General features: G+C 44.3%; 1 protein-coding gene across 5 annotated transcripts in view; it reads right to left on the bottom strand.

Annotated features, from left to right (window-relative positions):
- Positions 1 to 12,806, bottom strand: part of INPP5F (inositol polyphosphate-5-phosphatase F) — a 102,332-nt gene extending 89,526 nt beyond the window's left edge. For 3 of the 5 annotated variants that reach the window (XM_028826924.2, XM_001099262.5, XM_077947640.1), the window contains exon 1: positions 12,503 to 12,806. Coding sequence is in view for 1 of the 5 variants with exons in the window: in XM_001099262.5 (XP_001099262.4) it covers positions 12,503 to 12,599 (97 nt within the window). In the remaining 4 variants the exon portion in view is untranslated. Of the gene's footprint in view, positions 1 to 6,464; positions 6,482 to 9,576; positions 9,675 to 12,502 lie in introns of those variants that run through there. The other 2 variants (XM_077947636.1, XM_077947638.1) reach the window with 2 other exon arrangements.
- Between the last annotated feature and the right edge of the window lie 12,390 nt (positions 12,807 to 25,196).

The raw sequence follows: 25,196 nt of genomic DNA, 5'->3' as shown, positions 1-25,196 counted from the left end.
CAGCCCAAGAACAAGCCTGGGTTTTAAAGCACAGCTGCTGAAGCTTATAGGCACTTTCACTGTGTCTTAAAAGAAAAAAAAAAAGGTATCAGGGTATGTATAAATAATCAGACCCATATTTCATTTCCTGCTAAAGACAAAGGATATTACTGCTCTAAAAAGACAATCACCAACACAAAATCAAACAGATGAGGAAAAGGGTTTTAGAATGAGAAACTAAAAGTTCCAATAGTTAGCTCATCTATGCTTTAATTCTCAGAATTTAATTAGGCCAGGAAAACAGGTTAAGGAATAATTTGATTCAGGTGCTATCTTATAAATGCAAAGTTTGATACACATTTCCTTGAACTCTCTAACGGTAATTATTCTCCAGCATTCCATAAGCTAAAGAGCTAATCCAATTTAGAAGGTCTAGCAGCTGGTGATTCCCCAGTCTTAAATCTAACTCAGTGGTTATCAGTGCTGGCTGCTCATTACCATCATCTAGGAGCTTTATAGTACTAATCCCTGAGCATCAGAGATGGTCTCAATTGGTTAGGGCAGGGCCCTGGAATAGGTATTCTTTAAATCTCCCCCTGGTGATTCTAATGTACAGCCAGCTCGAGAATCACTAGTGCACATGATTATAGGTCACTGGGAAGGACCTGTATTAGTAACTTGGTCTTATCAGTCTGACTGAAAGATGACACCTGTAGCACATACAACTTTAAACTCTCACGTAATAAAGTAATATAAACTGCATAAAGATCTCATAATATAGGGAGGTGGCATAAAAGCTGGTCTGAACTAGCAGAAGGAAATACACTTCAAAAAGTAACCACAAGAATATTTAAAAGATTAGAGATACCACCTAGAAAAGAAACTTAATTTCCAGGCCAGGCACATCAGCTCGTATCTGTAATCCCAGCACTTTGGACGGCCCAGAGAGGAGGATCACTTGAGTCCAGGGGTTTGAGACCAGCCTGGACAATATAGCGAGACTCTGTCTCTATAAAAAATAAAAAATAAAAAAAAAAACATTTGCCAGGTGTGGTGGCACCCACCTGTAATCCTAGTTACTCAGGAGGCTGAGGTGGGAGGATCACCTGAGCCCAGAAGTTCAAGGCTGCAGTGAGCTATCCCACATTCCAGCCTGGGTGACAGAGCAAGACCCTGTCTCAAAAAAAAAATAAAAAATTCTAGACATTTTTACTTAAAAAGGGATCTAATTACAGCACAGCAAGACAGCCACAAAGTTTTGATCATCATGAAGGAAATTAGAAATTGGTTCTTACGTAATATCCAAACACAAAATTGTTGATTCTCTATACGAAGCATAAAGTCCTAACTGTCGCATCTCAAGAAAAGACCCAAAGCAACTCAAAAAAGAACAGAGGACAACTAAAGAAAAGGACTTTCATGAAAGGTCACACAATGTAATTAGGTCATTTCAGCCTAGGAGGACCTGATGGAAATGAACACAATTATGAAAGAGATCAACTTACCTGTATACCACTTAATACCAGTATAGGAAACCTACACATTTAAAAGTCATGGTTTGGGCTGGGTGCAGTGGCTCATGCCTGTAATCCGAGAACTTTGGGAGGTTGAGCAGGAGGACTGCTTGAAGCCAGGAGTTCAAGACTAACCTGGCCAACATAGTGAGACCCCGTCTCTATTATTTTAAAAAAACGAAAAATCATGGTTTGGGAATGAAAAAGGAAGTACAGCTTAAATTACAACTTTCCAAACTCATTACCTTAAGAATCTGACAGTAACAACCACCTCAAACAAAGATTAGATAAATCCTTGGGTGATGTATTCATAATGCATCACCCAAGAAATATAGCAATGTGTTGGGATATACCCCTCACCTTTTGCTGTCCCCAAAACTGTCTTTTGATATCACTTTCAAAAACAGGATTTTGAGAGCTAAATCAAAGCACAGATGAGCTAAGAATCAGTATTTTCCTTTCCTCATTTTAGAGCTATTAACAGAGAAGCGTAAAATTAGCAATTCCATCATTAAATAGATGTAACCTTTCTCCCAGTTGGTGTTTAAATAATTTCCTGGCCGGGCACGGTGGCTCAAGCCTGTAATCCCAGCAATCTGGGAGGCCGAGGCGGGCAGATCACAAGGTCAGGAGTTCAAGACCAGCCTGACCAACATGGTGAAACCCCATCTCTACTAAAAATACAAAAATTAGCCAGGCGCGGTGGTGCATGCCTATAATCCCAGGTACTTGGGAGGCTGAGGCAGGAGAATCGCTTGAACCCGGGAGGCAGAGATTGCAGTGAGCCGAGATCACACCACTGCACTCCAGCCTGGGCAACAGAGCGAGACTCCATCTCAAAAAAAAAAAAAATTTCCTATCTTTTCCTGAAACTTGTTTTCAAAATTTATTTACTCTATCCCATCCACGATTGTTTGTACAGTCATCCTACCACCACAGGTCCTCATCAACAGAAAGCTACCTTCAAACCTGATCAGGTCTAGGATTTGCCATTTTACTTGACCTCAAATGGCTCTATGTTACAGCTCCATCAGGGTATCTGCCTCTATAGAATGTGTGTCTCTCCTCCATCAGGCCACATCCTCTGCCAGGATGGGGATGGTGTTTTAAGTATCTTTTTACTTTGGCGTATGCCTAGCAGACAGGTCTTCAATAACTGTTTGTAAAAGGATTAAACAACTTCAAAGAATTTTTTTTTTTTTTTTGAGAGAGAGAGTTTCGCTCTTGTTGCCCAGGCTGGAGTGCAATGGTGCGATCTCGGCTCACTGCAACCTCCGCCTCCCGGGTTCCAGCGATTCTCCTGCCTCAGTCTCCCGAGTAGCAGGATTACAGGCGCTCGCCACCACGTCTGGCTAATTTCTGCATTTTCAGTAGAGACAGGATTTCACCATGTTGGCCAGGCAGGTCTCAAACTACTGACCTCAGGTGATCTGCCCACCTCAGCCTCCCAAAGTGGCTGGGATTACAGGCATAAGCCACTGCGCCCGGCCCACAGAATTTTAGGTGATGTAATTTGTTAGGAGAAATAAATATAATACTAAATTAGTTAGATGTTGGGGGGTAAGGGCTGCTTCTTCAAGAAAAGTATTTGGAAGGTGCAAATGGGAGTAAATGACACAGCTACACAGATGAATTCTGGAAGTCCCTGCCTAGAAAAGAGACTGTTACTCTTCTAAACTCCCAGGTCCACCCAACACAGTTGCTCCCTGGGAGGACATTCTTTAAGCTGGAAATAGGAGAATGTTTATATCTGTTATAAAAACAATGTATAATGATACTGCGAAACATCAATATTATACCTGCAAATTACTAAAATTGAGAGCATTATGGGATGTTTTTAATTTCCTAACATTTCAGTTAGATAACTGCTTCAAATCATCCATATTGACATTGCAGAAATTGTGAAATTTGAAATTCAGGGTTAACTTCAAAGTGAAAAGCTGTTTCAAAGAATGAGATTCATAAAGAAAACTGCCTCAGTATTTTAAAGTATCCCACTATCAAGTTTAAAAAATGCAAGGGTAAACTTGAAGGAACCTGAAATTAAAATAAAATAACCTAAATGAAAAAAACAAAATCAGGGAACACTGACCTAAAATCAACCTGTATTTCAGACTTACCAAAGCAAGCATGTGTGGATGCTATTTTGTGAATGAAAGCAGATCCCTTAAGAGTCTCCAACAACCAGAAAATGAGTCATCCTAAAAACATGTGATTTAATTAAGATGCCACCAGTAAGTCTTGCGAAGGTACTATAATGCTGAATGTTCAGTGTTCATCCTCACTTTACAAATATTATTTATACATTATCACTTAATGTGTTATCAATAGCTACTGATAACCTTTAACAATCATTATTTCCCTATGTCGTTAAACATACTGATTCAAACGTTCTCCTCAGCTCAATTATGGGCAGCTGACACATGACTACGACTTACATCAGCTAAGGACTTAGATTGACTAGAGGCTCTGTGACATTGCTGCTACTTCTCAAACCTCTGTTTGCAAAGGTAGATTTTTAAAGGTTATGTTTTAAAATATATTTGAACAGGAATAGAACCATTTACAAAAAGACACACAAAGAGGTAGGTAGTAATACAGTTTGTAAAGTTCTAATGCATTTAATTCCCCATAAAACCATGCCAAAACAAGGTTGGACTATGATTCTGAGAATGTATTGAATCAACAGCACATTGATTCTGCTACTGGGTGCAGCGGCTCATGCCTGTAATCCGAGAACTTTGGGAGGTTGAGCAGGAGGACTGCTTGAGGCCAGGAGTTCAAGACTAACCTGGCCAACATAGTGAGACCCCCATCTCTATTATTTAAAAAAAAACGAAAAATCACGGTTTGGGAATGAAAAAGGAAGTACAGCTTAAATTACAACTTTCCAAACTCATTACCTTAAGAACCTGAAAGTAACAACCACCTCAAACAAAGGTTAGATAAATCCTTGGGTGATGCATTCATAATGCACCCAAGAAACATGGCAGTGTGTTGGGATATACTCCAAACTAGTTTGATCAAACTAGTTTGATTTTCAAGTAGTCCAGTATTATCTGCAAATACATGAACAAATTCCATCATAAAAATTCCATCACTAAAATTAGCAACAACAACCTTCTCTGCCCAAGGGCTGGTTTGCAAAAAATTAAGAAGTCTATGGGTCCCATTTATTTTTATTCAGAAAGAAAATAAATTTAATGAATTCCACAGGCTTAAGAGTGAAATTCCTACTTCACTGAATAAAATGACAGTGAGAAATTTGCACGACTTTTTTAGGTGTCAAGAGAGGCAGTGTGTTTTAGTCTTTTGTTCTTATATTCTCCCTTTAAACTTCCCTATAACCCCTTTGCTGCTCAAACTATACAAGGTAGACCAGGGACTAGAATTATTTCAATTCATTCAATACAGCTTTCACAGAAAACCTGCTATGGGCCAGGTGATGAGTCTCATCCTCTTTCTCCATGCCGGGGGGTGTTTAGGCCAGGCAAGTGGGACAAGCAGGGACCTGAACCAATGCAGCCAGGTTCCCCAAAGACTAAGCTGTCAGTACACCTTAGTTTCTGGCACCTTCACAATCTACTAAAAAAAAAAAAAAAAAAAACTTGATACTACCTCTCCTCTAAAGCATGCCTTTGGCAAGTCTTGGCCTCTGCTGGCCAGGGCCTGGCCAAAACACAAGTGTCTAGGAACCAGTGATTCTACAAAGGCTCTCCCTTCTTTGAAGGTAGTTTTGCCCTACAGGCTTCTCCTCCATTTCACCTCTGCTGTGCATGCTCTGAAAGGATGTCTATGAAATTGGATCTAGGACTGGTGAAAAGCTACACTGAGAAAGGCTTCAGGTTGCTCATTCCTGGAGGAAATAGTTCCCAATGAGTAACATATCAATGTTTCTGCTCAAAGATCTACCCTGTATCTATTCCCTTCCCAAACTGCAGATGTTCCAAACACTTAAGAGGAGAAACCAGATCAACTGACGGTAGCTGGAAAAACTACTACTAGTCAATTCATTACATAACAACATTCCCTGTAACTATATGAATTTTGCAAGAAAGTCAGTGCAGGCATAGGGTCAATGAACAAATCAGTTATCACATTATTAGCCTTTTCTTTCTACATAGCGCCTTCCTCAATGTGCTCGCTTTGACATTTGAGAGGCTATTTAATTCTCTATACAGGCTACACTATAATGATTAGGATAGCTAAAGATACATTTCAGCTATTACCCATGAAAATATAAATCCTATCACTTTCTAGTCAAGAAGGTAGAAAGGTTCATAAAACGTTTTTGTCAATACTGAGGAAAACCTGGTATTACAGTCAAACACTGGGTTAGAGCCTGGCTCTCCCTCTGTGAACTTGGTCAAATTACTTCTCTGTGCCTCAGTTTCCTCATCTGTAAAATGAGGATAATAATGAAACCCTCCTCCCAAGGTTTACTGTGGAGATGAAATGAAATAACACATGTAAACGTCACGGAACAGTGTCTGGCTCAGAAAAGTACTCAGTTGCAGCTGGGATTACAGGCCAGTCGCGGTGGCTCACACCTGTAATCCCAGCACTTTTGGGAGGCCGAAGCGGGCAGATCACCTGAGGTCAGGAGTTCAAGACCAACTTGGCCAATATGGCAAAACCCCGTCTCTACTAAAAGTACAAAAATTAGCCAGGCATGGTGGCAGTCGCCAGTAATCCCAGCTACTCAGGAGGCTGAGGCAGAGGGAATTGCTTGAACCCGGGAAGCAGAGATTGCAGTGAGCCGAGATCATGCCACTGTACTCCAGCCTGGGCAACAGAGCAAACCTCTGTCTCAAAAAAAAAGAAAGAAAGAAAGAAAGAAAAGAAAATCGCTCAAGAAATAAACGCTGTTATTATTAGCTGCTCTTAATCTCAGGTAATGATGTAGACAACAAAATACACACAAAAACCTCCCTCAATCTGTAAAACCTGATCCCAAAAATTGTCAGTTACCTTAGAAAGACCTTGTCCTCCTGCCAGGCATGGTGGCTCACGCCTGCAATCCCAGCACTTTGGGAGGCCGAGGCAGGCGGAATGCCTGAGCTCAGAAGTTCGAGACCAGCGTGGGCAATGTGGTGAAACCCTGTCTCTACTAAAAACACAAAAAATTAGCCGGGCGTGGTGGCAGGCACCTGTAGTCCCAGATACTCAGGAGGCTGCAGCACGAGAATCGCTTGAAACCTGGGGGCCGAGGTTGCAGTGGGCAAAGATCATGCCACAACACTCCAGCCTGGGCGACAGAGCAAGACTGTCTACACACACACACACACACACACACACACACACACACACACACAAAACCACTTGTCTTCTTTTATTTAAGCCAAAAATGAGTGGTGGGTGAAAACATGGTAAAGATAAGTCTTTTCTACCTTCAAATGGGAAATAAATGTACAGTCATATAAATATGTACAAGCATAAAAATAAACATACAGATCTATTCAACTGTTAGCCTGTCAGCAATATAAAATATGGAGTAAAAAGTAGTACAAGATATAAAACTAGTAACCCATTATAAAAACTGAAGACTAAATACACTAAGAAAAAAACTGGTTATTCAACAACAAAAATGATTAGAAACATTTTGTAAACATATTTATATGTAATTTAAAGTGCCCTATTAAATTTTGTCATGGTAATTTGCAAATTTTTAGTAAACACAATATTTTTTTTCTGAAACAGTCTCACTCTGCTGCCCAGGTTAGAATACAGTGGCGCCATCTCAGCTCACTGCAACCTCTGCCTCCCAGGTTCAAGCGATTCTCATGTCTCAGCCTCCCGAGTAGTTGGATTACAGGCCCGCCACCACACCCGGCTAATTTTTGTATTTTCAGTAGAAACGGGGTTTTACCATGTTGGCCAGGCTGGTCTTGAACTCCTGACCTCAGGTGATCCATCCACCTCAGCCTTCCAAAGTGCTGGGATTACAGGCCTGAGCCACCATGCCTAGCCACAAACATAATTTTTTAAAAAGATTAAGTTCAAACTCCTTTTTTAAAAAAGTAAATACCAAATGCCACAAAACTCCAAATAAACAGAATCATTTCACAAAAATGATTCCTCAAAAAAAAAATTCCAGGTGGATTTCAATTCCATAATTATGATTTCTCATTCAAAAAAGTTAACCTCATATAACATAGTAAAAATAATTTCATTATCAAAAATTAACTCTGAGAAGAACAGGAAAATTTTTTAATGTTTCTGTGAATTCTAACTAATACCTAGTACTCCTCAAAAAAAAAATGTTCAGGCTGGGCACGGTGGCTCACGCCTGTAATCCCAGCACTTTGGGAGGCCGAGGCAGGCGGATCACAAGGTCAAGAGATCGAGAGCATCCTGGCCAACATGGTGAAACCCCATCTCTACCAAAAATACAAAAAATTAGCCGGGCATGGTGGCGCATGCCTGTAGTCCCAGCTACTGGGGAGGCTGAGGCAGGAGAATTGCTTGAACCCGGGAGGCAGAGGTTGCAGTGAGCCAAGATCACGCCACTGCACTCTAGCCTGGCAACAGAACGAGACTCCATCTCAAAAAGAAAAAGTTCACTGGGATTCATCAATTACAGTATCACCTTTCCATATATAGTTTCTAAGTTTATGAATGTTATATGTATGACAGATGCTTTGAGATCTCTTCTTGGTCACTCAGTCTCAGAACAGAATGTGAATTATTATATAATTTACACACAGCTATAAATTATATAATACTGTCATATCAGACAAAGCCACAAGGACTGGGGAAGCAATCTTAAGACCAAAGAGATAAGACCATATTACCATTCCCTCAAAGTGGATTGTATTATATTTATTTTTGAGTCTTTAAATTACAATTCTTATCCTGAGATATTAGACTCTACTCTCAAAAGATTACTGAATGTTTACACAGTGCTTTATCATCTTCCCTGTAGAAAATAAAATAACCAGGGCGGGCCTGGTGGCTCACGCCTGTAATCCCAGCACCTTGGGAGGCCAGGGCAGGTGGATCACCTGAGGTCAGGAGTCCGAGACCAGCCTGGCCAACATGGCAAAACCCTGTCTCTAGTAAAAATACAAAAACTTGCCGGGTGTGGTGACAGGTGCCTACAGTCCCAGCTACTCAGGAGGCTGAGACAGGATAATGGCTTGAACCTGGGAGGCGGAGGTTACAGTGAGCCGAGATCACGCCATTGCACTCCAGCTTGGGCAACAAGAGCAAAACTCCATCTCAAAAAAAAAAAAAAAAAAAGAAAAGGAAAGGAAAGAACCAAAATATTTTTCTCTGGTAGTCATTATCTTACAATAGACAAAAGCATCTATCAAAAAACAGTGCTATGTATGAATACAGATTACTCACTACCCTTAAAAAAATTAGAAACACCAGAAAAAAAACAATACTCGGTTTTTTAGCTGGGAGAAAAAAAAAAACTGAAAAAGTTTAAATAATGTTAAAGAGGAAAGTAAGGAATATTACCAAAAAGATATTTTAAAAGCCCAGTGTGGTGGCTCATGCCCGTAATTCCAGCACTTTGGGAGGCCAAGGTGGGAGGATCACTTGAGCCAAGGAGGCTATGATCAGCCTGAGTGATACAGTGAGACTCCATCTCTACCAAAAAAAAAAAAAAAAAATTACAGGTGTGGTAGCACACACCTGTAGTCCCAGCTACTTGGGGGGCTAAGGTGGGAGGAATAGCTTGACCCCAGGAGATAGGGGCTACAGCAAGCCATGATCACGCCACTGCACTCCAGCCTGGGTGACAGAGCAAGACCCTGTCTCAGAAGAAAAAAAAAAAAAAAAAAAGATAATGAGATAATGCTACATCAGATAGAAATACAATACAAGTGCAGGTGTACCTTTCCTCATATTTCTTTATCTAAATGGATAGAGATTTTCCACTCCAATTAAAATATATTCAAAACAGCCCTAAAAAGAGGCCGGGTGCAGTGGGTCAAGCCTGTAATCCCAGTACTTTGGGAGGCCAAGGTGGGCGATCACCTGAGGTCAGGAGTTTGAGACCAGCCTGGCCAACATGGTGAAACCCCAACTCTATCAAAAAATACAAAAATTAGCTGGGTGAGGTGGCACACACCTGTAGTCCCGGCTACTCGGGAGTCTGAGGCAGGAGAATCACTTGAATCCGGGAGGCGGAGGTTGCAGTAAGCCGAGATCACACCACCGCACTTCAGCCTAGGAAACAGAGCAAGACTCTGTCCACCGCCTGCCCGCCCCTTCCCTGTCCCCCCAAAAAACAGGCCTAAAAAGAGCAACAAACATAATACAACATCTTATTTCTAAGGCAATGATATTACTGAGAGAGAACTTAGACTTAACTTTAATTCAGCTCAACTCAAGCAAAAACGCCTTCTGTGTCCTAAGTACTCTAAAGCCTAGAGACACCAAGATGAGGAGTAAATATAGCCCTTGCCTTGGGGAACACACTGGACTTCCCACTGGGGAAGAAGTAGGCAAACTTTTATTATATGATGATGCATAGGGTTAGAACTGAAGTGTGCACTAAGTGTAGAAAATGCCTGGAAACACTATAATAAAGGTGGCCAATAATTCTGCCCCAAGGATGAGGGGTAGCATCTGAGCTGGGTCTTATAGAATGAACTAGGTAGGAAAAGGGGATGACAGTAACAAACATTCCAGGCTAAATGAGTATTTTAATCTTAAATATCATCATTACTTATCCTTCTGATGTCTTTAGAAAAAGGAAAACTCTTGTTTCGGGTTGTTCAATAGCCACAAATGTAAAAACCACGATGCCCACAAGCTTTTTCGAGCTTACAATACTGCCCTTTTAAAAAAGAAAAGGACTTAGTCAGTAATCTATTCAGCTAAACAACCAGTAGGAAACAATGAAAGATTTTAAATGCTGTCACTACAAACAGCAGCAAAACAGAGGGGGAAAAGCAGAGGGGAAAAGTCCAATAAAATAAAGAGAATGTTAAATGATTCCATATATAGAAAAAGATCTGAAAAGCACTTATTCAATTAAAATGCCATTCTTAAATAGCCATTAGTTAGAAAGGATCTTCAGTCCCGGACAGGATAAACTATGAGAAAATCAAGTAAGTACATGGGATTCTTTATTCCCTGGCTATCCTGAACACTTTAAGATCAAAACTGGCTGTCACTTCTGAAATATGACCTCTTCCTTCCTCTAGACATTTGATCTCCTTGGTCTGTGGCCCGCGATATTCCAAAAAGTATGATAATCTCAAGTGCAAAGGCTATAGCTACTTTACTCCCCAAAAAAAGTTTTAAATTTGCCTTCTGACATGGACTTTGGATAAACAGTAATCCAAACTGCATGGCTTCATTAAAGAATCTAGGCGCAGGTTAGCCTTTATAGTTGAAGAAACTAGGGTGTAGAAAAGTTTGTTGTCAGATGAGTTGGAGACGATCTTAAGTCCCATCCAGCTCTAACAGTCTAAGCTTTTAGAATCCAAGAAGTTGACTCTTTTGACAACCTAAGAATTTTGAAATCTGCTTTACTTCAGGCTGTACTGAAGCCTTACCCAAATTTGGGGGAGTGAAAGGAGAGAAGGAGAGAAAGCCAGGCAAATGGTCAAATCAGAGAAGAGAATGACAGAAGACTGGCCAAAATCAGCCCATCTTCAACAATTCTATCCCAAGATCATCACGAACTTTATCTGGGCCAAGGAGTTTATTCTCCATTCTGAAAAAGAGGAAATAAAACATAATAGCAAGAAAATACAGACAGAGCCCGGGAAAAAAAAAAGTTATCCTTCACTGCTCTGGCAAAGCAACTAGTAGGCTTTCCTAAGAAAGCAGTGGGGCCTGCCCAAATGTGTTCTGGAGGTCACAGAACTGCCCTGTGTCAGTGTCTCGACTCTAGGCTGTGACCCCGAACGAGTTACTAATAACCTCTCACTCCTTTCTCCTCACCTGAAAAAGAGGATCCCACACGTGTCCTGTAAGGTTGTTGTGGGGATTGGAAATAATATATTAAAGGGCCTGTCCTTAAAAGCCATCCTATAAGTGGTACCACGCTGTGATCTGAAAAGCTCATCTGAACCTTTTATGCTTTTCAATTCATATCATGTAATCCTTCTGTCTAGACTGCACATAAGAATTACAAGTAAGTCTGAAAAGCTCTGGCTCCTCCCTTAAAGAACTCTATCCTCTCACTCAGAGAGTGAAAGAATCTCTGAGTGATATGGGGGAAGGATTGGCAAGCCAAAAGGGGCAGGTGCCACGCAGCCCCATCTTACAAGAAACTGGACTGTCAGCGCTCTGAGGGCAGGGACTGCTCCGTTAAAACCAGACTGCACACACATTTTCCTAAAGCAAGCTAATTGTAGACTTAAGCCTCTCCGAACAGCTTACATGACACCAAACATGGACCCACAATACATTTTGTGTCGCACAACATCAAGTCACACAAAAATCTCAAAATTATACATTACATTTTAATTATGCTGCGGTATTAAAGCCAAAGACAAAGGCTTTAAACCGAGTGCCTATGAGGTAACCATAGTGAAGTCACACCTTTAATAATAAGGAACCAAGAATACACGGGATGGCAACAGGGAGTAAGTGTCCAGCAGAGCCGTCGACGGAACTAGCGCAACCGCTCCAGATCCGAATTCGAACCCAGAACTTCTGGCGAAGGCCATGTAAGAACCACTCCAAGGAGGAAGAGGCCTTTAAGGCCAGGCGCACCTTGCTGGAACTTTCTGCCGGGGGGACCCCCTCCCCTCGGCCTGGGCCCCAAGCCCCAAGGGCGGCCGCGCGACGCGGTGGGAGGGACGAGGGTCGCCAGCCCCCTCTGCTCCGCATTGGGGCAGGGGCTCGGCGCTGCCCTCGGAGAAAGGCCAGGCTCCCTCCAGTCAGAGAATAATGACAGCTCGCGTGCTCGCAGCCCGCCCCGCCCCGCCTCGCCAGGCCCGCAGGCTGCTCCTCCCGCCCGGCTGAGGGGTCCGGCCGCGCCCCCTCCTCTCCCCGCACTGGCCCGGGGCGCCCCCCGCCCACACCGCCAGCCTCACCGGGTCGGAGCTGGAGGCCGCCGTCGCGGCGGCTGCACCACAGCGCGCGCTCGCCCTGCTGCAGGATGTAGTGGTCCTTGGCTTGGAAGAGCTCCATGCCAGCCCCGCGCGCCCAGGGAGGCGGCGGCCCGCGGGCGGCGCACGGGGCTTCCTAGTCGGTCGCGGCCGCCAGAGCCCGCGCCTCGGGGAGCGGCCGGGTAGGAACCGCGCCGAGGAGCAGCAGCCGAGGGAACGCCCCAGGAGACCCGACCGGTAGGAGGAGAACGCGCCCCGGCGGCAGCGGTGGCGGCCGTAGAGGCCTCTCCCCCGGCTCCTCCCCTTCCCCGGCTCCGCCCCGGGCCCGGCTCCACCCCCTCCGCTGGCTTCTCTCCCGGAGCCCCCGGCTCCGCCCCTCAGCCTCCTCCTCTTTTCAGTTCCCTCCCGCTTCCTGCCCTTTCCTCCGCCTTCTCCCGGGTGTCTCCTCCCAGCTCGTACCCGCGGGTCTTTCCTCCTCCCTCTCCTCCTTCCGCCCACCCCTCCCGCTCTTCCCCCAGGCCCCTCCCCTGGCGCTCCCGCCTTCTTGCTGTGGCCACTGGTGGCCTCCCGGGAGCTCTGCCGAGTCGGGCTGGGCTGGCCCCCTCCCTCCGCGCGGCCTTGGGAACAGGCGCCCACCGCTGGGGCCTCCCCTCCGTGCCGGCGGGCGCTTACGCTTCACCAGGCCCAGTCCTGCAATCCAGCCCCACACCCGCTCTCCCGGGGCGGCGCGGGGTACGTTCCCCGCGGGCTTGCGCTGCCTGCCCCTACCGAAACCAGGCAAGACCCCGGGGCCTGGCTACAGGGGTTCATACCCAGCCAAGCGAAGGCGTCTTCTGTTTTCGTATTTCCTATTAGAAGTTTGACAACAGGAGGCATTCAATAAATGCACATCAACGAGGGAGAGCATGTAACAATAGAAAACACAAGCATTAGCAGCACAGGGCTAAAGAGCGAGGAGGAAAGGAGGAATGTACAGATGCTGCTGTTTTTCCCGAATTAACCAGGGCGGGTTGCAGAAGACTTCACAAATGGAGCCAGTTAATGAAGCAAGCGGAAGGAATATCGTTTGGCGAGGATAAGATGAATGGAGAACCTCTCGGGGAAGGAGGAGTCTCCCCCAAACATCCTTGAGCTCAGTCTGTCTTGAAAAACCAGTTGGTATCCTGAACAGAATGGGTCTGGGGAACGAGGCCCCCACTTCCGGGGCCAGTTGCAGGACTGTCTAGCTGTGTGATCCTGGGGAAGTCTCTTGGTCTCAGATGGTAGTTGAACTAACGACCTTTTCTTACACTCCCAGTTCTATAAATCAGTGAGTCTTTCTACTCCTAACTCCTTATCTTCTCTAATGCCTGAATCGGAAATGAGAGAAAAAGACAAGAGGTAGGAGATGAGAAAAAGAAGGCAATACTTTTTTTTTTTTTTTGAGTTTAGGAGCAGAGGTTTACAGGCAAAAGAAAGAGAAGGGAGAACAGCTCTCTCTCTTGCGAGAGAGAGGGGTGCCCGAATGGGACTTCTTAGAAGGCAATACTTTTAACCTTCTGCCCAAGTAAAAAGTGAGAGGGTACAAAAGCAGGAAGGAGTTCCACATGACTAATTATTGCAGCCCACAGTGTTGAATTTCCATAGCACAGGAAGTCCAATGATAACAAAGCGTCCTGGAATCTTTTATAAGTACCATGTCTCTGTGCTGTCCAGACACCTCAACATAAAGGTCCAGGGAGGTGGTTACTCTATCAAATCTTCGTGATATGATTTGGAGAAAGAAGGTAATGAAGCTATAAGAAGCTTTAGTGGAACCATCGGTTTCAGATTGATTGTTGAATTCAGCCATATGTTGACTTAGCAAAAATGAGAATGAGAAAATCCTATGAAGACGTTGTATCCTGCAAATTATTTCATTATTGTTTTATGAATTACATTGCCAGATGTGAAGAAAACAATGCTGTTCTGTTTTAAAACAATTAATTAGTTCATTGAAACTTTTCCTGATGTTTTAAATCAGTGGTTCCAACCCTGGCTGCCTGTTAGAATCACCTGGGGAATTTTTCAAACATATCAATGCTTGGACCTTAGACCAATTAAATCAGAATTTAATTGGGGTGGGGCTCTGGCATCGGTTTGTTTGTTTTTTCTAAGCTCCCCAGATGACTTTAATATGCAGTCAGGCTTGAACACCACTATTTTAAATGAAATTAATTAGTAAAATCTGCCTGACAGCAGCTTAGAAAAAACAGCAGTCAGTCATTAACTAATGCCATCATATGGGCTTGGTTACCTGTAAATCCAAAGTTAACAAGCAAAGTCTTTAGGAGAGAGGAAAACATGGAGGGGAGATGCTTCTGTAATCTATCTGACCCCAATGCACACTGCTGTCTCCCTCAGGCTCCAAAGGCATGCTGTGGGGTAGGCACAGCTCTAGCCTGGCTGAACAAAATGAGTGAAAAGAGCACATGTTTTCTGTCCCTGGTAGATGTCACATCCCCAATCTACTGCCACAGTTGTCTTGCCTTGTTTCTGCTATGAACTTCCTGAACCTTGGCCCCTGCAGCCTCTCCACTCCCTGGCTGGCCTATCCTCGGCCTGTGGCTAACTTGCCAGCCTCATCACCCTCTTCTAGCTTCCTAATTCAAGGTCCTCCTGCCCCGATGCCACCCGGGTTTTAGTGGAAAGTTCACGTGATGCTGCTCTCCTTTTTTTTTTTTTTTGAGACAGAGTCTCACTCTGTCGCCCGGGCTGGAGTGCAGTGGCCAGATCTCAGCTCACTGCAAGCTCCGTCTCCCGGGTTTACGCCATTCTCCTGCCTCAGCCTCCTGAGTAGCTGGGACTACAGGCGCCCGCCACCTCACCCGGCTAGTTTTTTTGTATTTTTTAGTAGAGACGGGGTTTCACCGTGTTAGCCAGGATGATCTCGATCTCCTGACCTCGTGATCCGCCCGTCTCGGCCTCCCAAAGTGCTGGGATTACAGGCCTGAGCCACCGCGCCCGGCCTGCTCTCCTTTTTAAACATGGATGACCATCATACATATTATATATCTTATTTTACATGTATGGCATATGTATGCTAATTTAAGTATAATCACTAAGGAGTTTGTTTCTAGCCAGTTCTGTGTGATCTTGGTCAGTTCACTCAATCTCGTTTGGTCTCAGTGTCCTTATCTATGAAAAGAGATGATGAGTAAGTGTTCCCTTCCAGTGCTGAAATCAGTGTGAGGAAATGCATCCACGTGGTTAAACCTACACAAATAATGATGGTACATAAGCCAACTCTGATGACCGATTTAGCCCTTCAGTGTCAGGTTTATTATTTGTCTCTGAGATCTTTGGATTAGATTTTGGTGTCCTCTGGTGAGGTTTGACTTTAACGTCATCTCCTGTCTTCTGTTTACTTGTTCATAGTCTTGTTTGTTGTCTATGAGAACTTTCTTCAGTCTTGTCTATGAGAAATCTCCCAAAAGAAGAGATTTATATTTATATAAATATATTCCCCCCTCCCCCTGCCTGCCAGGAAGCTGCTCATGTTGCAGGTCAGCAGTCTAGGTGGCTTAACTTTTTTTTTTTTTTGAGACGGAGTTTCACTCTTGTTGCCCAAGCTGGAGTGTAATGGCACGATCTCGGCTCACTGCAACCTCCACCTTCCGGGTTCAGGTGATTCTCCTGCCTCAGCCTCCCGAGTAGCTGGGATTACAGGCATGAGCCACCATGCCCAGGTAATTTTTTGTTTTTTTAGTAGAAACGGGGTTTCGCCATGTTAGCCAGGCTGGTCTTGAACTCCTGACCTCATGATCCACCCGCCTCAGCCTCCCAAAGTGCCGGGATTGCAGGTGTGACAGGTGGCTTAACTTTAGGGTTAAGGACCCCAAACCCTCACAAGCTGTGATGGTGAATTTTATGTGTCAACATGACTAGGTTAAGAGCTGCCCAGAAAGCTGGTGAAACATTATTTTTGGGTATGTGTGTGTGAGGGTGTTTCTGGAAGAGATTAGCATTTGAGTTAGTAGACTGAGTAAAGAAGACTCCCCTCACTGATATGATGGTCATCTAATCCTTAAGGACAAGAATAGAACAAAAAGGTGGAAGAAGAACAAATGCGTTCCCTGTTGAACCGGGTCATTCATCTCCTCCTGCCTGCAGATATCGGAGCAGATATAGCTCGGGGCTCTCAGACCCAGATTGACCTCCCTGGTTCTTAGGCCTTCAGGTTTGGACTGGAACTATACCACAGGCTTTCCTGGTTCTCCAGCTTGCAGAAGGTAGACTGGGACTTCTCAACCTCCATAATCTCATGCGTCAATCGCTCATCATAAATTTTCTTCTACATATGTATATATATTATATTGTTTCTGTTATCTGGAGAACCATGAGGGCAGAATGCAATGGACTGCTTTCCCAAAATTTCTATGTTGAAATTCTAACCTGCAAGGTGATAGTATTAGGAGACAGGGCCTTTGGAAAGTAATTAGCTCATTAGAGCACTTATAAGAGACCCCAGCAAGGTCCCTTGCCCCTTCCACCACATGAGGGCATCTCGAGGAAACAGATGTGCGTCTAAGAACCAGAGAGCAGGCCCTCACCAGACACTGAATCTACCAGTGCCTTGATCTTGAACTTCCCAGCCTTCAGAACTGTTGGGAGAAAAAAAACAAAAACAAAAATCTGTTGTTTATAAGTCACCCAGTCTACGGTTTTTTTTTTTTTTTTTTGAGCCCAAACAGACTAACACACAAGTCAATTTTTTATATTTGGCCAAACAGCCAATTTCTCATGGATTTATCAGCCAGCAAACTTATGCTACCTCCTCACATAACTTCATCAAGGATGGCTGGAAATTGTACTGTTGGAGCACTTTGACATATATAAAGTTATTCAGGCTGGGTGAGGTGGCTCACACCTTAATTCCAGCACTTTGGGAGGCCAAGGCAGGCGGATCACTTGAGGCCAGAGTTCAAGACCAGCCTGGCCAACATGGTGAAACCCTGTCTCTACTAAAAATACAAAAATTAGCCAGACGAGGTGGTGGGTGCCTGTAATCCCAGCTACTTGGAAGGCTGAGGCAGGAGAATCACTTGAACCTGGGAGGCGGAAGTTGCAGTGAGCCGAGGTGGCGCCACTGCACTCCAGCCTGGGTCACATAGCGAGACTGTCTCTAACATAAAATAAAATAAAATAGTTGTTCAGTTGAGAAGCACCATGGACCAAGAAAAACGAAAGTCCCTCATGAGGAGACTGTCATGTAGGCCTAAAAGAGGCCATTTTATTTAATGTAGAAGACCACCTTTTTTTCACTTCTATACTTTGGGGGTTAATAATTATTGGCTTTTTAATTGTATGGCCTGATGAAATTGTCAATAACCTATTCAAGAGGCTGAGGTGGGAGGATCACTTGAGCTCAAGAGTTCAAGGCTACAGTGAGCTATGATTGAGCCACTGCACTCTAGCCTGGGTAGGAGAGCGAGGAGTGAGACCCAGTCTCAAAAAAAAAAAAAAAAAAAAAATGGGGAACCGGGCATGGTGGCTCATGCCTGTAATCCCAGCACTTTGGGAGGCTGAGGCAGGCAGATCACCTGAGGTCATGAGTTCAAGACCAGCCTGGCCAACATGGTGAAACCCCGTCTCTACTAAAAATACCAAAAATTAGCCGTGTGTAGTGGCGGGCACCTATAATCCCAGCTACTCAGGAAGCTGAGACAGGAGAATCACTTGAACCCGGGAGGCGGAGGTTGCAGTGAGCCAAGATCGCGCCATTGTACTCCAGCCTGGGCAACAAAAGCAAAACTCCGTCTCAAAGGAAAAAAAAAAGAAAAGAAAATGTAGGCCAGGTGTGGTAGCTCACACCTGTAGTCCCTGTAATCCCAGCACTTTGGGAGGCTGAGGTGGGTGGATCACCTGAGGTCAGAAGTTTGAGACCAGCCAGGGCATGGTGATGGGCGCCTGTAATCCCAGCTACTCTGGAGGCTGAGTCAGGAAAATCACTTGAACCCAGGAGGCAGAGGTTGCAGTGAGCTGAGATGGCACCATTGCACTCCAGCCTGGGTAACAAGAGCAAAACTCCATCTCAAAAAAAAAAAAATTGATTAAACCAGCCATAATTATTTGTGTGTATGTGTGTGTGCGTGTGCGAGAGAGAGCATGTCTTTTCTGCATCTAATATTTCTCTTCTGTCCTTGCAGAGAAGATAATTAGCCTTGTTGAGTGATAATTTCATAGTCGTCTAGAACCAGCTGTCTCTCACTTCCTTTCTGTTATGCATCTACTCTTCAATTAAAAAAAAAAAGATAGCTTTAAAAAATTAGTTTGCTCTAAATAAGCTAATTTGGAAAAAATGTCCAAGATGCACTGTTGAATAGAAAAAGTCCGAGTTAGGCCAGGCATGGTGGCTCACGCCTGTAATCCCAGCACTTTGGGAGGCTGAGGCAGGTGGATCACTTGAGACCAGGAATTTGAGACCAGCCTGGCCAACATGGTGAAACCCTGTTTCTACTAAAAATACAAAAATTAGGCCGGGCGCGGTGGCTCACGCCTGTAATCCCAGCACTTTGGGAGGCCGAGGCGGGCGGATCACAAGGTCAGGAGATCGAGACCACGGTGAAACCCCGTCTCTACTAAAAATACAAAAAATTAGCCGGGCGCGGTTGTGGGCGCCTGTAGTCCCAGCTACTCGGGAGGCTGAGGCAGGAGAATGGCGTGAACCCGGGAGGCGGAGCTTGCAGTGAGCTGAGATCCGGCCACTGCACTCCAGCCTGGGCGACAGAGCGAGACTCCGTCTCAAAAAAAAAAAAATAAAATAAAAAAAAATAAAAATAAAAATACAAAAATTAGCTGGACATGGTGGCATGAACCTGTACTCCCGGCTAATCAGGAGGTTGAAGGAGGGAGAATCGCTTGAACCTGGGAGGCAGAGGTTGCAGTGAGCTGAGATCGCACCATTGCACTCCAGCCTGGGTGACAGAGTGAGACCCTGTCTCAAAAAAAAAAAAAAAAAAGGAAGAAAGAAAAGAAAAAGTCCAAATTGCAGAACAGAATGTTCTAGTATCCCATTTGAGTTTTTAAAATGAGGGAATGGAAGAGAGATTATATTTTTATAAGTCCAGAACATTTCTGAAACAAAACACAAAATCTGGCTCCCTTTGAGGGATGGAAATGGGGGTGGTGAGTGGAGGGGCTGTGAAAGCAAATGAGGAACGTAGGAAGGAGGGTGGAGATGCTTTTCACTTTATATTCCTGTGCACTTTTTTTTAATTTTTGTGGATATATAGTAGATGTGTATATTTATGGGATACATGAGATGTCTTGATACAGCTGTATGCTCTTGATTTTTTAAAAAACCATGTGCTCTTAATGTTTTACACCTTAAAAAACTAATTATGTGTGTGTGTATATATACATATATATACGTATATATATGTATGTGTATATATATACACAAATCATTCCTCTACCACACATCGAAACATATTTTTAGGCAATGTATTACCTAAGGATCTAAAGTCTTTTGCCTCTGGCCGGGCACAGTGGCTCACGCCTGTAATCTCAGCACTTTGGGAGACCGAGGCGGATGGATCATCTGAGGTCAGGAGTTTGAGACCAGCCTGGCCAACGTGGAGAAATCCCATCTCTACTAAAAATAAAAAAAAATGGCTGAGCGTGGTGGAGCGCACCTGTAACCCAGCTATTCAGGAGGCTGAGGCAGGAGAATTGCTTGAACCCAGGAGGCAGAGGTCGCAGTGAGTCAACATCATGCCATTGCACTCCAGCCTAAGTGACAAGAGAGAAACTCTGTCTTTAAAAAAAAATGCATTGTTAGATAATCATGTTAGAGATTTTTCAAATCATGCTCTGCACTGCGCAGAAACACAACAGGGGGATGTTACTCTGGTAGAAAGTTGGTACATCCTAAAAGCTGCCCAGTGGATTTTGAACCTATCGTTACTTCTCCTGGTTAAAGAAAATAATATCCTACAGTGTTTCACCATTTCATAAGAGTTGCACTTAGTGACAAGGAAACATGGGGTTTTGGTTTTCCTAATAGTGCTGTTCTTTCCCTTCAATTTTACAGCAATCCTTCAACGAGACTGAGAAGTACAGTGAGGGGATGTGTGTTGCAGGTGGGGGTGTTTGGACAGCTTCTGACTACAGAAGCAAAGGCATGGGGGGGTATAGAGGCGGGGGTGGCGGGAGGAGCGAACGAAGCATGAAATGTGATTTACAAGTTTCCAAGATGGTGATTTTAACTATGATGGGTAACCAGAGACCAGCTGCAAAAATGTGGCAAATATATTTTGAAAATTTGGCCCTCACTCTAATTTCAGGATTGGAGTGCTGTTGCTGCTTCTGAAACCCTGCAAGATATTCACATTTCAGTTACTCCCAAGTGGCACATCATTTCTCATGGCTTTTCTCATTGCTGTTCTCTGAGTTAATCGAGTGGGGATTCTAACTTGTAGGTACGATGCTTATAAAGCTACAATCCATGGGATTCAGTCCAGGCAACATTGAGGTTAAAAAAAAAAAAAATTCATTCTATACAATTAAAAACAATTTGAGAAAACTCAAATCCTTTGTGTGTATTTTTCAAATATTCTAAAGCCCTGTATAATTTCTTTTACATCTTTTTTTTTTTCTTCTCACCATTGTCCTTATCTAGCACAAATATTCCCGTATCTCTCCTCTCAAAATTCAAGAAAGCTTTCTCCCTCCAGCACCTTTTTCGGTTCTTTGTTGTGAAATCTGACCAAACCACTTAGGGCTATTTCCCCTGGCAAGGCCTGGCCTTCTCTAGAGGGTGATGGGGGGCGCGGGGGGGTGCGCAGGGGGAAGAAAAAAGCACAAAGCTAAGCCAGAAAACTCTCTAGCTGCGGCTGGGGCAGGGGGAAGAGGAAAGGTTAGAAACGCTCAAACATTAACAAGTCTAGCCCATCACCTCAGCATAAACATATTTCCCCTTTGGGATTCAGTAACAAGTGTTTTCATTTTGAATGGGAACAAAATGTGTCCTATAAACAATTTGATGCAGGGTCCGTACATTCAAAGGCTGCCGACTGGTCTCTGGACTTTTCTTCCCTTGTGATTTCCTAATTGGAACTAGACAGTCTGGTTCAGAGGAGGACAGCAAGTTTGCAGGGCTGCTGCCTGCCTGCGGAGAGGCACAGGCACTGGATCTGAAGTGATTCCCCAGAGCCTCCCCCCTGCGACCCGCATTTGCTCCTATTTGGAGCAAATTACTGATTCTTCTGCCTGTGGAGCCTGGAGCTGAGAAATCCAAGGGAAGAAATGAGTGCCAAGGGGCAGCTGCAGTGGCCTCTGCTCTCTTGTTCTCCCCCACCCACCCCCGGCCCTGGGAAGCAGAACAGCCTGCCAATTGTATATACCCCCCAGTCAACACTGGCAAGTGTCACTATTCACCAGCCAGATGTGCTAAGGCCAATCTCGCAGCTGTCCTAGATCAGTTTCCCCCTAGGCAAAATGGAGATAAGATATAAAATTTTCTTCACAAGGTTGTCATCAGAACTAAATGAAGTCAACTCTTTGAAAGGGTATCTTAAACTCTAAAGAGTTATCAGAACGTTATTTTGCATATATTTTTAAAAAATCTATTTTATGGCTGGGCGCAGTGGCTTAGGCCTGTAATCCCAGCACTTTGGGAGGCTGACGAGGATGGATCGCTTGAGTCCAGGAGCTGAAGACAAGCCTGGGCAACATGGCAAGACCCCATCTCTACAAAAAATATGAAAAAGTTAGCTGGGTGTGGTGGTGCGCACCTGTAGTCCCAGCTACCCAAGAGGCTGAGGTGGGAAGATCACTTGAGCTCAGGAGGCAGAGGTTGCAGTGAGCCATGATCATGCCATTGCACTCCAGCCTAGCTGACTGAGCGAGACCCTGTCTCAAAAAAAAAATCTATTTTATGTGTAAAGTTTTCCCTTCTACACTCATTATTTGACAAATTCCTAACATATATATAATATATATATTTTAATATATAGTAACATATATATGTAAAGCTAAACACATTTTAATTTTATATATGTAAGTGATTTACGTTTTTAGCTCAATTCACATCACCAGAATATAGAAGTAGTGGACATTAATTGTGTAACTATAAGTTGGATGTTGGCCTTGATTCCCAGCCAGAGACAGAGGATTTGTCCTGAGGCAAAAGAAACTTAATCTTCAAGACTCCTTGATTTCATCCAAAGCCCTAATTCTGTATTCACTATTTTGTATTCTCCTTTCTAAAGAGGACCCTCCTTATTGGAAGACGCTTCAGGCATCACAGTTCTTGCCCCATCGCTAGCAGCAAAGAACCTTCTGTGCTTCTACATCCCAGGAGGATCTGTGCCTGTTGTCTTCTCTTGGCTTGTCTCCCCTCTGTGATCATTCTGTCGTGTCCTTTTAGCCACTCCTCCTCTTCTGAGCTCAGATACACTTTCTGCTCCCTCCAGCTCTCTAATCCACTAACAATTATGGAGCTGGTTGAGCACACACACACACATACACACATTTGTTTTAGAGATAAATTTAGAGATGGGAAACTATGTTTAAAGATGGCACCATTCATCCCAATGACTCAGACAGAGCTATTCCCAGTTCATGTGGAGCCCTTATATTGAAAATAGAGCTAGGAAGCATCTTTGATTCAGTAATACCAGGGTATAGATTTTCCAGGAGTAGATTCAAAAGTACTATTAATAGGCAGAGAGTGTTTTCATCGTGTGATGCTAGACTGGGTGGTTTCAGGAAAAAATGTTATACTCAGTGGCAAGGCGTGCTTGTTCTTGGGGGATTCAGCACCAACCTGGCCACAGCCACTGCTGGTTAAGGCACTGCCTGGAAGCAGCAAGGAATCACAGTCCTCCACCAATTCATAGGAATCCAAGCCCACTGCCCCCCAACTCCAGAGCCATCAGAGCTGTAGTGGTAGGGATTATGGGATACTTGGGGAGATAGAAGGCAGGTTCCAGCCTGTGAGAAGGGTTGGAATTTCCAAGGTAGGGGTTAGGACATTTCATACTGGGAGGGGAATTAAAGGAGAGCAGGAGACAATCCAAAATTAGGGGAAAACCAGGCGCGGTGGCTCATGCCTGTAATCCCAGCACTTTAGGAGGCTGACGTAGGCGAATCACTTGAGGCCAGGAGTCGGAGGCCAGCCTGGCCAACATGGTGAAACCCCGTCTCTACTAAAAATACAAAAATTAGCCAGGCGTGATGGTGCATGCCTATAACCCCAGCTACTTGGGAGGCTGAGACACGAGAATCACTTGAACCCTGGAGGTGGAGGTTGTAGTGAACTGAGATTACACCACTATACTCCAGCCTGGGCGACAGAGCAAGACTCTGTCTCAAAAAAAAAAAAAAAAAAAAAAAAATTGGAGGAAATACACAGTATCCATTCAAAATATTCTCTTTTTTTGTTGTTTTTGTTTGTTTGTTTTGTTTTTTGTTTTTTGAGACAGAGTCTTGCTCTATCGCCCAGGCTGGAGTGCAGCGGTGCCATTTCAGCTCACTACAACCTCTGCCTCCTGGGTTCAAATGATTCTTATGCCTCAGCTTCCTGAGTAGCTGAGACTACAGGTGTCCCCCACCATGCCTGGCTAATTTTTGTATTTTTAGTAGAGATAGGGTTTCACCATATTGGTCAGGCTGGTCTCAAACTCGTGACCTTGTGATCCACCCACCTCGGCCTCCCAAAGTGTTGGGATTACAGGCCTGAGCCACCCGTGCCTGGGCCAGAATATTCTCTTAATATATATAATTCTGTTACTATTGTATATATGTATGTGTGTGTGTGTATATATGTGTATATATATGTGTGTATATATATGTGTATGGCCAAAATGGTGAAACCCCATCTCTACTAAAAATACACAAATGTAGCCAGGTGTGGTGATGGGTGCCTATAATCCCAGCTACTCAGGAGGCTGAGGTAGGAGAATTGCTTGAACCCAGGAGTCAGGGGTTGCAGCAGTGAGCCGAGATCGCAGCAGTGAGCCGAGATCCCACCACTGCGCTCAAGACTGGGCAACAAGAGCAAGACTCTGTCTAAAAAAAAAAAAAAAAAAAAAAGGAGGCAGAGGGAGATTTTACACACAGGGGAGAAAGTGAGTGTAGGAAGACAAAGCCAAGAGATATTTGAAGGTGCTGTTCTTTAAGATGGGCAAACTGGGCTGGGCGCACTGGCTCACACCTGTAATCCCAACACTTTGGGAGGCCAAGGTGGGCGTGTCACAAGGTCAGGAGTTCAAGACCAGTCTGGCCAACCTGGTGAAACCCCATCTCAACTAAAAATACAAAAAATTAGCTGGGTGTGGTGGCATGCACCTGTAGTCCCAGCTACTCAGGAGGCTGAGGCAGGAGAATCACTTGAACCCGGGAGGCGGAGGTTGCAGTGAACTGAGATCGTGCCACTACACTTCAGCCTGGGCAACAGAGTGAGACTCTGTCTCAAAAAAAAAAAAAAAAAAAAAGATGGGCAAGCCAAGAAATGCCAGCCCCCACTGGATGCTGGAAGAGACAAGAAACTGATTCTCCCCTAGACCCTCTGAAGGGAGAAAGGCACTGCCAACACCTTGATTTTGGCCCAGTGAGACTGATTTTGGACTTTTGTGCTACAGAACTTTAAAAGCATAAAAGTGTGTTGTTTTAAGCCACCAAGTTTGTCCTAATTTGTTGTGGCAGCCACAGGAAA

The sequence above is a fragment of the Macaca mulatta genome, chromosome 9 (genome assembly GCF_049350105.2).
Source record: "Macaca mulatta isolate MMU2019108-1 chromosome 9, T2T-MMU8v2.0, whole genome shotgun sequence".
NCBI lineage: Eukaryota > Metazoa > Chordata > Mammalia > Primates > Cercopithecidae > Macaca > Macaca mulatta.
Note: the sequence above shows the minus strand (reverse complement) of the source record. Positions and strands in the feature narration are given on the sequence as shown.